The sequence below is a fragment of the Hemibagrus wyckioides genome, linkage group LG25, assembly GCF_019097595.1.
Source record: "Hemibagrus wyckioides isolate EC202008001 linkage group LG25, SWU_Hwy_1.0, whole genome shotgun sequence".
Lineage (NCBI taxonomy): Eukaryota > Metazoa > Chordata > Actinopteri > Siluriformes > Bagridae > Hemibagrus > Hemibagrus wyckioides.
The window spans coordinates 11262991-11281041 of NC_080734.1; the positions used below are offsets into that span (position 1 = coordinate 11262991).

The 18051-nt window shown below is 40.1% G+C and overlaps 2 protein-coding genes and 1 non-coding gene across 4 annotated transcripts; all 3 read left to right on the top strand.

Moving 5' to 3' along the window:
- Positions 1-4620: 4620 nt before the first annotated feature.
- Positions 4621-8781, top strand: klf11a (Kruppel like factor 11a). 2 transcript variants are annotated; one of them, XM_058379547.1, is made up of 4 exons: positions 4621-4788; positions 5990-6235; positions 6716-7637; positions 8039-8781. In XM_058379547.1, the coding sequence occupies exons 1-4, from the start codon at positions 4765-4767 to the stop codon at positions 8332-8334; spliced, it is 1488 nt and encodes a 495-aa protein (XP_058235530.1). In that variant the 5' UTR covers positions 4621-4764; the 3' UTR covers positions 8335-8781. The 2 variants fall into 2 exon arrangements, with proteins under 2 accessions (XP_058235530.1, XP_058235531.1); XM_058379548.1 differs by having other exon boundaries at positions 4633-4788; positions 5995-6235.
- A 2614-nt stretch (positions 8782-11395) lies between these two features.
- Positions 11396-16634, top strand: LOC131346309 (ribonucleoside-diphosphate reductase subunit M2). Its single transcript, XM_058379775.1, has 10 exons — positions 11396-12719; positions 12884-12952; positions 13731-13868; positions 13969-14085; positions 14182-14315; positions 14548-14642; positions 14816-14949; positions 15035-15139; positions 15232-15345; positions 15999-16634. Exons 1-10 carry the CDS (start codon positions 12627-12629, stop codon positions 16149-16151), a joined length of 1152 nt encoding a protein of 383 aa, XP_058235758.1. The 5' UTR covers positions 11396-12626; the 3' UTR covers positions 16152-16634.
- On the top strand, positions 14345-14483 carry LOC131346334 (small nucleolar RNA SNORD94). The gene has a single exon (XR_009203601.1). It is a non-coding gene; the product is annotated as a small nucleolar RNA SNORD94 (small nucleolar RNA).
- Positions 16635-18051: the final 1417 nt, after the last annotated feature.

Genomic DNA, 18051 nt, shown 5'->3' on the forward strand with positions numbered 1-18051 from the left:
TTGTAAACTACGGTTAGCTGTTTAAAAACATGATTTATATGCTTTTCAGATGAATTAACCAATGTGATTCCAATGTCCATTCAAATTCCATGTAATCTTATTGAATTAACAGCAATAGAAATGTTTGTGGTATTTATAGTCATAGAAAGTTATATTTAGCTCATGCAGTTTGTGTACACCTTGATAACTGTCTGCATTTCTCTGCTGATAAGCACACCGGGCAGATTATGATTTGCATGTCAGTGTCAGTTAGTGCATGTGTCCGTGTTGGGGCTGTGCTTCACATTCAGTCGTGTGTGAGTTAACAGAGCGCTGTAAAGTTTCCTCTCTCCTGGCTTTGTGGGTTGTTGGGTGTGGAGCAGACTGCTAGCTCTGAGCTGCACTCATTGGCCTCTGCTCAGACCTCAGAGACTCTTCGCCACTCAGCTTTGTTAGTAATGCTGAATAGGCATGATCTCACCTCATTTGGTTGATTTTGTGCAGACCGCCTTTAAATCTATACATGTTTGCCATAAAAAGTGCCTGTTTTTAAAAAAAAAAAAAAAAAAAAATATATATATATATATATATATATATATATATATATATATATATATATATATATATATATATATATATATATATATCCTGCATTAGCTTTTTGCTGTTTCTTATGAAAGGGAAGTTTAGGCTGCATATCCTGGAAAGCAATGTGACATCACTGCTTTTTAAAGAAAGCCCACCCCCTGTTTCTGCTTGACCTACATTAAAAAATACCCCACCTATCTCAACACATGACTTAAAGTTACCATTTCTCTTTCCCAGACGCCCTGCCCATGCTGCCACTGCATTTTTTCCATCCACAACCAAAAAGAGATGACACATTTGCTATCAAGCCCTGCACATAGGCAATGTGTTGGCACACATCCAGCTTGCACTCTCTGCCCTCTCCCTCTCACACATGCGCGTGCGCACACACCAGGTCCCTCATACATAAACACATACTTCCTCCCCCGACCCTGAGCCTCGCCCCTGCAGCTCCACCAACACCCACCCAAGAATTCCCAGCCTTCACATACTGCCTCTGCAAAATAATGGGGATTTCTTTTCTGACTGTTTTACCTAACCGTAACTCCTATCAATAATCTCTAGAGTGACTTGATACATTCTCATACTGACTCATTCTGGATATGTATAGTGAAACTGTAATTTTATGCATCACTTTTCTTACACACAGCACCATTTTTTTTACACACAGAGCCTCTGTCTGTGACACTGCACCATGGTCCTATGAGAATGCTATTTTATACCAGTGCATGTGTGTTTATGGATGCAATGACAGTATAAATCTACTTGACGGTTGAGCATTGAGCTAAGGAATTTTTCCACTATAGTGTTTAAATACAAGCATTAGTCCAAATGCCAGTGGAATGGTGTGTTTACACTATAGATAAGGCAAACATGAAAGAAGCATTTGGATGTACTTTGTTCTTTTGTTTGATTGGCCACTAGATTAACCAAACCAAAATCAAATTAGTGCTTTGGCTACATTTTCAGACAAAGTCTTATGAACCCAATACCCCCACATGCACACACACACACACACACACACAGACAGACACACTGGAGTGACATTACTTCCTGCTTGTACTTCCTGCAGCTACCAAAAGGCAAATTGTTTTCTGGTGGTCAGTAGATCAAACTAGAGGATAATATCATTGTATATTAGCTGTTTATGATAACAATTGGACTTTGCATTCAGCACCCATAAAAGTAGCTTACTGTTCAGTGAAAACACACCAAATGTTTTAAGATACAGTTGTACAGGGTGTCCTGTATATTGTAGAAATTTTAGCAAAATGTCTTCACAAATGTTTCATACTTTATGTATCAAAAAAAAAGTCATAGTGTACTAGGGTTCCAGGAAAGGATACAGCAAAAAGATCATTTAAAGGAATGCAATTACATGCACTAGATGTGGGGACACGAACATGTTCATCATGAGTGGGAGAAACGACTCCATTTGTGTTTACTGAGAAATGGGAATCACGTAGAAGATATTTTGTAAAATTACTTCACAATGTTAACTTCCTCTATATGTGGAGACTTGGGACATATTGTAGTTGGGGTGTGGTAATTGAAACCATGTTTGTATCCATAAGAAGATCATTCATTTATTAAAGCTTTCCAAGCACTAGCTCTGGAGTAAATTTTTGAACTGCTTGTTTACATCTTTTGTTTACAGCTTTTTAATGGTGGAGTTTGAGATGACCTGCCATTTCCAAGACAGAACATGTCACAATAGATGGAATTTCTATTCCTAGTACGGTATACAATTTTCTTTGAGGGATCCTGTTTCCATCACTAAGCTCCAAATAAACATGGCATGTCCATATGTCATGAAAACATGACCGCACGTGCTAAAAATGTAGGTCATTCAAGCTCGGGGCATATTCAAAACAAATACCTCCTTGTTTATGTAGCATTGCATGGTCTGCATCTCCTTTACGCGATTCTGAAAAATAGGATTGTAATTTAAATTTGCTTTAATGCTTACATGGAAATCAAGAAGAATGACATGTAGCAGTCTAATAGATTTGTTTTATTGAGATTTTCAAATGTAGCCCTTAAATCTATTCATAGACTTTGAATTGAATCAGCCCACTTACTTATCCTGTTACACCCATGATACAATGCCTGATTAATTGAAAATGATCCTTGCAGTCCAGTGGAAAACAAGGGCTGGGACAGGCAATATTATCTTGGGGAGCAAAAGAAAAAATAACCAAGGCAGGTAAACAGTTGTATCTGTGTTTTATCTCGCAGTTGTCATCTGAGGGGAAATATCTGAACTTTCTCTTTTCCTTGGCTAGAATTTGAAGGCTGTGTATGTTTATGTGTGTATATAACATTAACTGTGTTCGGTCCCTATTTTTCACTCTAGACCTCAATATTGTAGAGCTACCCACTTTTACTACGGCAGCATGTGTGAGATTGTCACTAACTGAGATTTTTGTATATGTACATTTACACGTAAACATATAGACAATTATTTTGGATTCTGGGCTTAAAATGTTAAAACCGTTGATTAGAGAGCTTTCGCATATTATCTAACCATCTAAGGATTTGCATTAAAAGCATGCTGTTTGTTTTGTATTGTTCTGATTGTTAAGCAGAGCTTCCTCTTCTAGAAAGATGTTTTGCATCGGTATGTACTACAGATTAGAAATAAACAGTGCTTTTGGATAATTGTGAAATATCAAATGATATTTCATAAATATCAACCTCTGTAAAGAAAAGCTGATTCCTGCCAATCTGATGTCACTTGTGGTGACTCAATTTGGCATAAAAGGTCGTTTCTGGTTGAAATACATGTCTTATTTGGTATAACATACATTTTATATTACCAGCTTGAAAAATATATATATATATTTGTTTAGCCTAGTATATTCAGAGTTCTAGGGTGCTTTGTTGTATTTGATGTATTTGTCCAGATCATGCTTCTCTTACTTGCTTAAATCTTTCACAAGGTTTTGACCTCCAAATGAAAAAGTGCTATACAATTATAGATATTTGCATTTACAATTTTATTAGTATCATTATGCCAAATCAGGCTTTTTCTGTGCTCTCTCTCTTTCTCTCTCTCTCTCTCTCTCTCGTTGGAGGGAGGGACTTCAGCAGCTCTTTGTTTGCACCCAATGCTTTCTTCCTTCTCAGACACTATCACAGGCCCCCTCAGAAGCTACGAGTCATGGAATTAGTGCTTTTCCCTTACGACATAAATATCTACATCACATACAAGTGGCAAGCTCTGTGCTTATGAAGATCCTGAAGCAGTTGATCGCGCTGTATGGCTTCAAGTTTGACTTTATGAAACGAGAGACACACAAAGAGCCGTTTCAAGCGCTAACAGAGCTACAACAAAGAGGCCCCGCCCATCGACCCAAAAACCACGCCCATTCAAGGGTCTTTTAAGGAGAAGCTGTGTGCAAGCAGCTGAGACCAAGGAGGGGTTTTTGAGTTCAACGAAACCAAGCCGTACAAAGAAAGGTTTCGGTTTTTGTCCACGGGCTGAAAATCAAACTGTGCAGTCTAAAACAGTTCTATGAAATCTAATACAATAAGATAAACATCTTCAAAAACAACAAAAAAAACACATTAATAATAATTTGTGTTGTCAGTTGTCATACACCATAGACTATCCTTTGTTATAGAAGCAGTGCTTGTGAATCGACATGTGGGTTAAATTATTAATTAATTTGTTGTCATTCAAGCCTTTATAAAGTGCTGTTAAATCATATCTTTTAATGTTTCCGCATGCTGCTTTGTTTCCCTACTTCTTGTTTTGGCGTCAGAGTGAGCCAGACGCGTGCGGGAGTATCTCGCTGTTGCGCGCGCTCGCCGCTTCGACCTTTCCCCCAGTTCATGAGCGCCGGGTTCACCGGGTTTACACTGACACCGCTGACTCCTGCGTTACGCCCCCCAACAGCCACGCACCCTCTCTCCACCAATCAGCTCTCGATCACGTCCTGATCACGCGCTTGCTTCGCTCCGATTGGTCCAATTTTGCTACACCTTTGTTTTTGATTGGTAACATGTTACCACCCGCCAGACTGTTCTGAATTTTGTTTCTGCTTTTTTTCTTCCTCCGTTCCTGATTCACTCAGCTGAGGTTGGACCTTGCAGTAAAAAAGTGGTTAGACTTACGAGCCCGGGGTCTGCTGAACGCCTGTGTCGCGCTTTTTTGTTTCCTCACACTGCTGTTTACACGCTGTTTTGATCCGCATGCCGACCTTAGCCTCAGACCAGGTAAGTTGGTTTCTTTTTTATTGACAAGGCTTAACTGCGTCTTTGTCACTTTATCTGTTTTGCGCAATGACCCAGTAGTAATGATGAGTTAAAGCATAAAACTTTAATGTCTTGCTTCAAGTTTTTGTTAATTGCATTAATTGTTTCCTGTAGTCTTGTGCAATTAAATCAGTTTTTACTCATGTTTATGGATTCATTCCCAATTGCACATAATTGGCATAGAACTGAAGATAATCTATAGCATGCATGTCATCAATGTTTTTTTTATATATATTTTTTTTCTTTGTGCATTGTATAAAACTATGCAGACTCTTTGAAATAAAAGCATTTGCCGCAATCAGTGTTGTGCATCATGACCTTTGGTGATGAGACGCAGTGCTCTTTGAGATACAAGCACATTCTCTCAGCCCAGTCCGCATCCTTGTTTGAGACCTGTGGGGAGGTGGTAGTTTAATTAAACCACTTTATTATTACCAATTTGTGTGCACAAACTCTAGCCTGTGGAGGCGGGTGCTTTAGTTTCATAACATCACGCCCCGTTGCTCTGTGTGCTTTTAAACTGGCGTTAGGTGTCCCTTCTTTTGTGGAGGCTTTGTTAGGGGGAAAAAAAAGGAGGACTAGTCTGAATTTTACTTCCTCATGTGGGTGTCCACCCTCGCTAGTTTTGGTTAGATGCACGTCACACTTAAGGCTATTTTTGGGCGATGGGAGGTTCCCAGCAGACCTCATAGCTGGAGGGGCTAAAACACTTGGGCCCCTCTGTCTCTCTCTCTCTCGCTCTCTCTCTCAGTCTCTATCACTCAGTGGCAGCATCTCCGTGCACTTCAGCATTCAGCTGATGCTTGATAAGCAGCTCCACGGCCCACTTTCGACATTGTCAGTAGGACTGACCAGAGCAATAAGTAAAATGGGTGCAAGTTGAATGGTAGAAAGTATGGGATACAGAAATGGAGACTGATGATGCTGTTAAGTCTGCAGTGGTACTGCCGAATCAGGAGCCCTTATTCCTTGGCCGTTCTAATGAAACACTTGAGGAAACACCACGGCTGTTGAGGAAATGAAACAATTACCTCTGCCTGTAATCTTTTCATAATAATTACATGCACTTATGTTAGTGGTATGTAAGAAGCAATAACAAAACCAATTTGTTTAGTCCATCTTTTCTGATCATATGCATGCTTTGCTTAAATTATTTTCCCAGAGCAGCTACGTGGGAATCTGTGAGGTGATGATGGAGAGGAACAGGTACAATGATGGGAAGCCCTGCTCCTCCACTCTGGAGTATCATGACCTTGAGGCAGCTGAGGCTCTGGTGTGCATGAGCTCCTGGGTTCAGAGGTCACACAAAGCCCGCCCACTTACCCCAACCTCAGACTCATGTGACTCACTTAGTCTACACCCTGAAACCCTGGAGTCCCCCAAAGATCTCGTTTCCCTCTCTTCACTAGTGAGTTTAAAAATGAGATGAAATTTATTCAGATTCATTTTGATGTTTTATGTTATATTCACAGCCTAATTTACTGAGTAGAACAGAAGTTATTATTATTATTATTGTTGTTGTTTTTGTTGATTAAGAACATTAGATCAGGGGAAAAAAAAGAAAAAATATGAAACTTAAAACAGCAATCATGAGTTTGCATAATACAATATATGCACCCCACCCAACTCTATAAATAAATTTTTGTGAACTTCCCCCCTGAATTGTGGCATCATCATTTTTACCAATGCAGCATGAAGTAACATTGTAACATTGTTTATAATTTCCTTGTCATGCCATATCAGCATGCTGTAACTGAAATTATTAAAGCTGATCTTATAAGATCTCTAAAGATCTTATAAAATTGGTCATTTTTCAAGGAGAAATAAAAGTGTTGCTAATGTAAAACTGACATAGTTCACATGCTAACCTTCTCTTCTACCTTACTAGTGCATGACCCCACCACACAGCCCCAGCTTTGCTGAGACCTCAACCACATCTGCTATCATCAGCACCATGCCTCCTCTGGCCTGCTCAGGCCTTAAAAGTGTCTCATTGCCCAGAATGTGCCCTGCCTTGACCAACAAGGCAGAAACTCCCTGCAGTCTACAGGCTGGCATTGCTACATTCCTACCTAACTCCATTCCACCTCAGCCGTCTGAGCCTGGCACACAATGCAGGGCCACTAGTGTGATTCGACACACTGCAGACACGTCTCTGGATTATCACATTAGCACAGGACTGGAGTGTCCTGGGTCTTCAGAAAGCCCTGCGCAACAGACTGAGATCACCTCTGATTCTACAGCCCAGATCAACATTCTGACTGAAACACAGCCATACATTAGTACTACAAATTCTACTGCAGATGTGGAGAGCACTGCACCCTCAGCCACCTCTACAAGCCCTTCCACTCCTGCATCACAAGCCTCTTCATCCATGCCTCAGTCTCCCTTGACCAGTCCAGTGCTGTGCCAGGTATTTCCTGTGAACGGGCAGACTGGAATCATCTCTGCCTTTGTTCAGACCCACGTTCAGATGCAGAGCACTGGGACGAAGCCCATTCTTTCCCAGTCCACCTCTTTCTCACAGCCTCTTCTAATGGGTCCATCAATGGCTCAGGGTACAGTGATGCTTGTAGTCCCTCAGACATCAGTGTCTCCAGCTCCACCTTGCCAACAAAATGTTGTGACCGTTGGCAACACTAAGCTCCTCCCCCTTGCCCCTGCACCAGTCTACATACCCTCAAACCAGAATGGGGCCACCACACACACCGACTTCTCTCGCAGGCGCAACTATGTCTGCAGTTTTCCAGGATGTAAGAAGACATACTTCAAGAGTTCTCACCTCAAAGCTCATCTGAGAACCCACACAGGTTGTTATAAATGAAATACAATTTTTTTTTCAGCTTGTGCTGTGACTCAGTATTCAGTGATGCCTAGAAATGTGCAGTAGACACTATAAATAAATACTTGTTGGTGTATTACTTTTTAAAAAATACCTTTGAAAATGATCATAATTTTTATACATACAGTTTATACAGATCATACAGTTGTGGGAATGTTATCTTATTCTCTCTCTCTCTCTCTCGCTCTCTCTCACACACACACTCGCACAGATTTTGGCTAAAACAAACAAGCAAATAAATAAATTAGATTTAGAAAATGCAATAGAATTCACACTTGTGTTTAATAAATCAGCTAATACGTCAGCTAGTTTTTAAATATAATGTTTTTTTTTTTTTTTGTTCTGATAATGACTGTTTTTGTTCCTCAGGTGAAAAACCTTTCAGTTGTCATTGGGACGGCTGTGACAAAAAATTTGCACGATCCGATGAGCTTTCCCGGCACCGCCGCACTCACACGGGTGAGAAGAAATTTGCGTGCCCTGTGTGTGACCGACGTTTCATGCGAAGTGACCACTTGACCAAGCACACTCGCCGTCACATGACCACCAAGCGTTCTGCAACATGGACCACCGATGTGCGTGAGCTGAACAAGACGGCCTCTACTCAGCGTCCGTCATCACAGTCTTCTGTCTCCCTCAGTGTCCTCGTACCTGCCTCAAACTAGGCCTAAACAAGGGCCACTCTTTCACCTCAGGACAATCTCCCTCCCACTGACCATTGTACAGGGGAAACATGAAAACCAAGGCTGCTACATATCCATGTACAAAAAAGAGACGGTTGCACTGGATTTCCTACCATTTGTTGTTGTTTATAAGGACCTTTTTCTTTTTTTTTTATATATATATATAAGTTATCCCAAAATGTATGCACTTCATTTGCCAAAGTCCTTGTTGGTTCATGTTACATTATTCTATGCCATTGTATATTTGTACATAAATGTAACTATCTATATGAATGTAATGTGTATTCAAACGTGCATTTATTGGCAATATATAAATAAATGTTAAGTTTCTGTCAAATGAACAGTATTCTTACCTGTGATACTACCTATTATCCCACTTTGAATATTATTTAATGACCATTTGAAGATTCAAATAAACCTTCATGTTTATGTAGTATTCTGAGTTTTCTTTCATCAAATGTAATTATATTTAAATAGCAGCAAGATCGAACAAAGACCTCAAAAACAGACGCAATTTCCTTTTGCAATTTCTACGCAGTGTAATTGTTCAAATATATTACACAATAAAGTAGTATAAATTGATTTGAAAAGCATGCATGGTGAAATATATCTATCGAAAACACCGACATGGAAGAGAAAACCAAAATAATAATTTCAGTTATGCAAGTTGGGTTATGCAAGTGCGCTCTGGACGCACTTACACAACAGCGCGAGCGCGGTCTCCCTTTAACACCCAGTAACAAACTCCATCCAATCACAGAGCAGCGTTCAAGAGCTCTTAGTGGGCGCGACCAATCACAGATATCTGTGAACCCTAATGAACTAACTGATTGGTTAATGTTATGCCCGCCCATTTGCCTTACAATATTCTTAAATGGAGAAATAAAATTGTTACGGTGGATTAAAATAATGCATGTAGTGGAAATGTTTAGATTACGTAGTGGTGTTGTTTGTATTCCTCAAGCGCGGATAAAGAAATTTTATAAAATGAATAAAAAAACTGAATAAAGAAAGCAAAATTCGGGCCTAGGGCGGGGTCACGATATGTTTTTTGTTTTTTTATCCGAAAATCTTTATAAATGACAATTAAATACATATCAATTAATCAATAAACACCATAAAGGTAAATACAAATAATAAGAATTTCAGAATTATAGAGGAATTGAACGAGGCTTTTAGATTTCTGAATGCCACAATAACAAATAAACTTTGTGTTTATTTGTACATCATCTAAAAAATAACCCGTTGTGTGATACACATATAAATAGTATACTTCACTCCACATCTGTTAATGTGTTTCTGCACGGTGCATTTAACACAATAACCTATAGTATAATGTCTATTTTGGACGAAGGTAATAAGACAATATTAAGCAAGATCCCGTGTTTTCTTACTAGAATGAGAAATTTGAATGAAAAAATATTTCCATATTTGACCAGTTTCCAGTTCCATATTCCTGTTTGCCTTTAGAAGGCAAATATGATCTGCATCCTGTAAAAAATATACGGTATGGGTTGTGGCTGGTTATGCTATTTAAATGCATACATAGTCGATTGCGGTATTTTGATTAATGCAGATATCAGAGGAGGGGCTTAGGATGCAATGAGGGTGTCATGTGGTTGAGAACTAAAACTATAAAATCATGAGGTGCTTATTGGTAATAATGTAAAACTTTAGTGAGGTGCGACCCCTGCTGTTTCCTCACCTCACTACGCAATATCTGTACGGCTAACATTTATGTCTCGAAGGCCTGTGCACTAAATATATTCATAATTGCACATGGATTTACTGTTTACAAAAAAGGCCACAGAGAACCTACTAATATTATTTAGGCTTCTGCTCAGTTGAGCCAATAGTTGATGCTTTGGGACATGATTTAACAGCTTTGTATACCTAATAACTTTCTGTCGCTCTCTGTCTTTCTCTGTCGAGCTATACATCCCACTCCCGAACTACCAGTGTTCTGAGTTTCCAGTGTGACCACTTCTTCTTTCCAGACCTGCCGATCCATCCAGATGCTCTACCCCTGGTTGGAGTCTCGTCGCTTGGTGGTGCTCACTGCTGCTATGGATAGATCTACATGGATAGCCTGTGAACCAGGGGACTGCTGTGGACAGAACCACTTGAAGACTTGATCACACCGTCACTGAACTGCCGTTGCATCTGTCAGCTTGCGACAGCAAGGAATTAGAGCCTATAATGAACTCAGAATCTACACTGACCTATTAGTTCCTCCTTGGTTGCTGCTGTAGAAAGGACATTATTTACATTTACATTATTTACTGTCCAGTGTTGCCCAAATGAGGATGGGTTTCCTTGCGAGCACTGTTTAAAAACTCTCAAACCACAACCCAGAGACGTCAAGTATCAGTTAAAAAGGAGTCTAAGACTATGTGGCAAAAAAACCTGACTGTAATTAATCAACCTTCTAAAACTAAAAATAATCCCACTTGAATCCCACTTGCCTTGATACATACATGCACATCCAATATAAAACAGAGTTAAAAATTGTCTCTTAATGCTTAGTCCTGACCTCAACCTGATAGAACATCTTTGGGATGAATTAGAGTGGAGACTGTGAGCCAGACCTTCTTATCCAATATCAGTGCCTGACCTCACAAATGCACGTTCCTCCACACCAAACTCGCTCATCCATGTCTTTATGGACCTTGCCTTGTGCACTGGTGCGCAGTCATGTTGGAACAGGAAGAGGTCAGCCCCAAACTTTTGAGAGCATGAAATTGTCCAAAATGTTTCGGTATGCTGATGCATCGAGAGTTCCTTTCACTGGAACTAAGGGGCCAACCCCTGAAAAACAATACCTGAATTCAATGATATGGAGGGGTGTCCCAAAATTTCTGGCAATGTAGTGTACTTTTGGCCATGTAATGTATGTTCAAAAGGGAGCCATTTTGGATTCAGCCCAAGACTTTATTTTTTCCTGTATTTCGGTCCTCCAACCACTGTGCGGCGCTGAGCCTGGGTTACAGACACACTGCAGCGCGCGCACTCACCTCTTGCTTTCATGGCTGCAACTCGTTGGATCCGCCTTTTTGATTGTTGGTACAGGAAAATAACCCTAAGATTATTATTGAAATAACGCAAATCGAAAGATTGTACTTGATCACTAATGTTGCAATAAGTTGTTGTAACCATTTTTCTATGGATTGTTACAAAAATTATTATACGTACTACATGAATTTCGTTGTAAACCTGCACTTAGCCGACTACGTATTATTGTTACTATTGCATAATTTTAGCGGGACGATAACTTGATATTCAGCTTTTAACGATGCAAAAAGTCATGAATCGGTCATTTATTGTTAACTATATCAATTCTCACAATAGACAACAGTTTTATAAACAGAAAAATGGGTTATTGGGTTTGTTTCAGCTGGATGTTTATTACTAGGTGCATCCGCGCCAAATGTTTATGAATGAACCGGATTCGTTGCAGATACACATTTAATAAACATCATGACGAGCTGAGAACAAGTTCATGAACTAGTGTGTGTGGGGAGGATTGTCATTAAGAAGATCTTGTGGGATTTTAAAAGATATGTTTAATAGCCACTCCTGAATCTGGCGGGAAAGCTCTGCAGGAATGTTTTGTTACACGTTTTTTTTGCTTGTTCTTAAAGAATTATTCCTCCTCACCTTGAGAGTTTATAGTCCGCTATCGGGAGCTGTTGATAGATAGTTTATTTCTAATTGTTGCCCATAGAGCAGTGTTATTTACTCTTGTTAATGATCATACCTATGCGGAAATCATCAGTTTTGTGTTTCTTTTTTTATTCGTGGCGTTCTCACTCATAAATAAACAAACATATAACATTATTTGACCCAGGAACATAAAATAAAAATATGTCCTTTTAATAGTTTAATCGCTGATATTTGTCAAAAGCGCGCCAAATTTCCAGAATCGCGTTATGAGAAGCCGTATATCTCTATAGGACACAACCCCCAACGCATTTGAAATTTCCCGCAATTTGCTGGTGACGTTACGGCGTCTGATTGGTTGGCGCCGTGAAAAGGAGTTAAAGAGCCAGCCCGCGCCTCGCTCCTGATTGGCTGAGCGGATCGAGCGCCAAGAACGAAATAAAAAGGAGCAGCTGGAGCAGACCGTGCTAGTCTTTTCCTCTACGGTGTATAGGCTTCGCATCTTCTTCTTCTTTTTTTCTTTAAGTTTATTTTTTAATCTCCCTTTTATTTTACAAGCTCGTTTTAGGTTACTACTCTCTTTGTAGTCTACTTTATTTGCCTTCAACGTAACCATGCTGTCCACGCGCTCACCTCTTAAAAGCAAGAATGAAAACGTCTTTTCCAGTAAGCTGGGGAACATGTCTCTGGGAGATAAAGAAAACACGGTGAGTAAATTTAATCCAAATCTGATAATTATGCATTGCATATCTAATGCACGAGTTCTTTGTTGAATCAAAAGTGGAGGGAAAGTTGGCAAAGTCAAATGCTCAGTTCCTAATATTCTGTCCAATTAATGCTAATATATAACATTGCTGTTTTATTCATGCAGCCACCAAGCTTGAACTCGACACGAATCTTTGCCTCAAAAACCGCGCGCAAAATCTTCGAGGATCCTGAGGTGAGTAAAAACCCTGAACCGGTTCTAGGGTTAACTTTACCTAGTTAACGGGCCCTTTTGATGGGTTGGGCGGTCAACACAGTCTTTACACTTATTTCTACTTTTTCCTAAGCCATCAATTTTAAGTCTTTAATCCTTTAAACTCTTGACACAGCCGTGTACTCCTTTTAAGCAGAAGGAAATTTCGTAAGCCAAGCAAACCTGTTCTAGACCGGGGCTAACAATGCTAACAGCTGACTCTTTTTGGCGGTAGTAGTGCTACCTCGCTAACTAGCTAGCCTATTGTGTTTTAATGTACACGACGACTAAGTAACAGATATGAACAAAAGGTGTCCTATAAAATTAAAATACTAATGAGTTTTAGACCCCCAGAGGGAACTGTTATAAACATGATATTCATCACATGTTGAGACATCCGTGTTGGATATAATTAGTTATTTTTAGTCGCACGTGCTGAATAATTAAGCATCCAAGTTTCTGGCACCAACACTCGAAATGTCCATTTTAGTTATTGCAAATGTCCATTGTAGCTCGAGTTTCATTGCAGGCAAGTTAAATGTACATTTAATGGATGATGGATAAACTGTAGAACTGGATATAGATAGACACTTTATTCAGCCCAAAGGGAAAGTCGTATTCAATCTGTTGTGGCTCCTGTTTAGTTGAAATGAAGCCCCATCCCATTGTGAATAAGACTGCTGTAAATGGACAAATTTCTTGCTGACCATTTCAATGTCTTGATGTTGGTTTTAAGCCTTTTTCTCCTCTCTCGTTCCAGGAGAAGCCAAAAGTCAATACAGAGGAAGAGCCTCTCCTGAAGGAAAATCCACGTCGCTTTGTCGTCTTCCCCATTCAGTACCATGATATCTGGCAGATGTACAAGAAGGCTGAGGCTTCTTTCTGGACAGCTGAAGAGGTATATATCTCGCTTGAACTAGGTCCAGGACCACGGTGCCTGAAGATCCCTTAATGCTGGGGTGGCCTTTCTCACATGCACTTTTTCTCTCCCCCTGTAGGTTGACCTCTCCAAAGACCTCCAGCACTGGGAGTCCCTAAAGGATGACGAACGCTATTTTATTTCTCATGTGTTGGCATTCTTCGCTGCAAGTGATGGCATTGTCAATGAAAATCTAGTGAGTCCAGAGTCCACTTTGTTTGCCTGTGTTTCCAATCAACTTTTAGCATTTTGAAACATTTGTTCTGATTTTGTATTTTGTTTTCAACACTAGGTGGAGCGCTTCACCCAAGAGGTCCAAGTGACTGAGGCACGCTGTTTCTATGGCTTCCAAATCGCTATGGAGAACATTCACTCGGAGATGTACAGCTTACTTATCGACACGTATATTAAGGATCCAAAAGAGAGGTAAGTTCCTTAAACATGTATGTGTTAGAAGGGCAGTGATGAGACGCGCAGGGGTACGGACCTCAGCTGATGATGGGAGCTGAGTGCTGGTGTCTGACTTCAGATCAGTAGGCATGTGGTCAACTGACTGAAGGACACCAGCATGAAACTGTCGCCTTCCTGAGCCCTTGCTGTAAAAATTAATATGGCTGTTTGGGAGTAGAGGGTTATCGCTAATATCTCTCATCTACAGGGAATATCTTTTCAATGCCATTGAGACTCTTCCTTGTGTGAAGAAGAAGGCTGACTGGGCCCTAAACTGGATTGGCAACAAAGATGCCCAGTATGGTATGTATCTCAACTTACTTGAAACTTGTTTGTTTTTGAAGGGGGGGGGTGAATTTGTACTTGCTGTTTCTCTTAACTATATTTGCAGATCAAGCATAAATACATAATCCTGCTTGTAGCCATGGGAGAGATTTAACATTTTTGTTTAATATGCAACATAAACTCTCTTGCAGGTGAGCGTGTGGTTGCTTTTGCTGCTGTAGAGGGAATCTTCTTTTCTGGTTCTTTTGCTGCAATTTTCTGGCTAAAGAAGAGGGGCCTTATGCCAGGCCTCACCTTTTCCAATGAACTCATCAGCAGAGATGAGGTAGCTAGAAGACCTTGTTGCAAATGGCAACCATTTTGAATGTTTGGAAGTACAGTCAACTGATTTTAATGTCTTTGGATTTCAGGGTCTTCACTGTGACTTTGCCTGTCTAATGTTCAAGCATTTGGTGAACAAGCCTTCAGAAGCAACAGTCAAGAAAATCATCGTGAATGCAGTTCAGATTGAGCAGGTAATTACACGCAGGCGCACAAACTCAGTGTATTCTGGATTGTGCTTCAAAAGTGCCTATTTTTTAAATATGCCCCTTTTTGTGGTCCACAGGAGTTCCTGACCAAGGCCCTGCCAGTTAAGCTGATTGGCATGAACTGTGAATTGATGAAGCAGTACATTGAATTTGTGGCGGACAGGCTTATGTTGGAGCTGGGCTTCAACAAGGTAAAGCTCTATTAATGTTAACCTTTTAAGATTACATTTCATACAACAATTTCAGGTTGGCTGGATATTTAGGACATCTTCATACTTAGTCACTTCCTAAGTCAATGAAATGTGAACACCTTCATTTATTTGGTTTGCTTTCACATTGCACACAATTAAACTTGCCAGAAATCAAAAATGTTGGATCTGGCTGAAACCACACTGGGAACACGGCTAACACATTTTTAAACAAGTGTTCTTGAAATCCTGAAATCAGTTAAATTATGGCAAATATTTTAATGAAATATAATTTAAAAGAAACAAGTGTGTAGTATGTCTAGCTTGTTTAGTTCAATGTGCAGGTATGCCCATCTGCTTCCTTTCGATCATGATTTTTCTAAATTAACAAGTTTGAATTGTCCTGAAATCCCTCACCCACTGTAGTCAGACCAGGTTTACCTGGAACCAAAATGCAGAATTCAGTATTCTGAACGTCACCTAGCATGTTTTGTTCATACTTGGAGGGTGGGGAAAGTACTGAAAGGCAACTGTACCATGGTTCAATTCAAAACCTTTAACTGCATATAGTCAATAGTCTTTTGGTGTTGACTTGTCAGGAAAAGATGGGACATTTTTATTTGAGGCTGGTTGACTAAATTTTGTATTTCCTTTAGATTTATAGAGTGGAGAACCCATTTGACTTCATGGAGAACATTTCCTTGGAGGGAAAGACCAACTTCTTTGAGAAGCGGGTGGGAGAGTACCAGCGCATGGGAGTTATGTCTGGACCCACAGACAACACTTTCCGGCTTGATGCTGACTTCTAAACTCTGAGAAAATGGACACTTCAAAACATTAACACTTGAAGAGGTGATGCTCCTGTGACGGCCTCCATAATTTGCTCCCAACATTGTCACTCAGCAGGACTGTAAAATGTTGCAAAAATCTAATGTACATTGTTGCTGTATGAATTTTTAATCTGTTGTACGTAAATGCAGTTGAGCTAATTTGTTTTTACTTTGTGTTACAGTTGGGAAGACTTTTTTTTTTTTATATATATATTTATAGCTTGCACAAATGCCATATTTTACTGCTTTGATGTACAAACTGCTTCTACTTTACCTTAACCCAATCCTCTTCCTTACCCAACTGCTTTCCTCTGAATTCTGTTGTAAATGTAAATAAAATTGTGGGTTGTAATTGTTCTTGGAAAGAATGGTTCATTTAATTATATCTAAACCCAGGCTTGTTGAATGCTTGTGCAGCTGAGCTGATCAGACCACAGATGCAATAAACCAGGATTTCCTCAACCAGAGTTTTTTGATTGCATTATAAAGGGGTTTTTGTTACTGTGATTTGATATGCCAGCATCACATTGTGTTAAAATTTAATAGAAATGTTTAGTGGAAGTGAAGAGTAACCTGCCATATTTTCCCCTTAAATTTAGTTTCATTGAACATAAATTCACTCTGATCCTGTCATTGTGATGTCTCTTGGCATGTGAGACTTAAATGTAACTTGGTGTTATTTGCTTTGTTCTTTGTGGCTAAAATGCAATTTTACAGCTTTAAAATGAAGTGATATGTTGTAAATGTAATCACAAGTGGATGAACATCCAAGCACAGACCAGGCAACAGGAAGTTCAAGTACAATGAGTTATTTCAAATTTGCTTGAACATACACAGTAACAAGGCCAATCCTCTCCCCAAGTGTGTGTGAAATGTTTAAAAGAAAAAGCAAAATTTGGCCTCTCGAGGTATTTAATGTAAAGAATGTATACTATATTGCACATAAATGTAATATGGAGTTGGACCACTCTTCTGGGAATGCTTTCCACAAGGTTTAGCAGGGTGTTTATGGGATTTTTTTGATTTGTGAGGTCAGGCACTGATGTTGGACAAGAAGGCCAGACTCTAATTCATCTCAAAGGTGTTCTATCAGGTTGAGTTCCTTCACACCAAACTCGGTCATCCATGTCTTTATGGACCTTGCTTTGTGCACTGGTGTAGTCATGTTGGAACAGGAAGGGGTCATCCCCAAACTGTTCCCACAAAGTTGGGAGCATGAAATTGTCCAGAAATGTACACTATATTGCCAAAAGTATTCGCTCACCTGCCTTGACTCGCATATGAACTTAAGTGACATCCCATTCCTAATCCATAGGGTTCAATATGACGTCGGTCCACCCTTTGCAGCTATAACAGCTTCAACTCTTCTGGGAAGGCTGTCCACAAGGTTTAGGAGTGTGTTTATGGGAATTTTTGACCATTCTTCCAGAAGCGCATTTGTGAGGTCACACACTGATGTTGGACGAGAAGGCCTGGCTCTCAGTCTCCGCTCTAATTCATCCCAAAGGTGTTCTATCGGGTTGAGGTCAGGACTCTGTGCAGGCCAGTCAAGTTCATCCACACCAGACTGTCATCCATGTCTTTATGGACCTTGCTTTGCGCACTGGTGCACAGTCATGTTGGAAGAGGAAGGGGCCAGCTCCAAACTGTTCCCACAAAGTTGGGAGCATGGAATTGTCCAAAATGTCTTGGTATGCTGAAGCATTCAGAGTTCCTTTCACTGGAACTAAGGAGCCAAGCCCAGCTCCTGAAAAACAACCCCACACCATAATCCCCCCTCCACCAAACTTTACACTTGGCACAATGCAGTCAGACAAGTACCGTTCTCCTGGCAACCGCCAAACCCAGACTCGTCCATCAGATTGCCAGATGGAGAAGC

Excerpts from the sequence above, each read along its gene's own strand:
- klf11a (XM_058379547.1), top strand. The coding sequence starts at position 4,765 with ATGCCGACCTTAGCCTCAGACCAG. Across the intron at positions 6,236-6,715 it reads TCGTTTCCCTCTCTTCACTA|TGCATGACCCCACCACACAG; the intron begins GTGAGTTTAAAA and ends CTACCTTACTAG. Across the intron at positions 7,638-8,038 it reads TCATCTGAGAACCCACACAG|GTGAAAAACCTTTCAGTTGT; the intron begins GTTGTTATAAAT and ends TTTGTTCCTCAG.
- LOC131346309 (XM_058379775.1), top strand. The coding sequence starts at position 12,627 with ATGCTGTCCACGCGCTCACCTCTTAAAAGCAAGAATGAAAACGTCTTT. Across the intron at positions 12,953-13,730 it reads AAATCTTCGAGGATCCTGAG|GAGAAGCCAAAAGTCAATAC; the intron begins GTGAGTAAAAAC and ends CTCTCGTTCCAG. Across the intron at positions 13,869-13,968 it reads CTTTCTGGACAGCTGAAGAG|GTTGACCTCTCCAAAGACCT; the intron begins GTATATATCTCG and ends CTCCCCCTGTAG.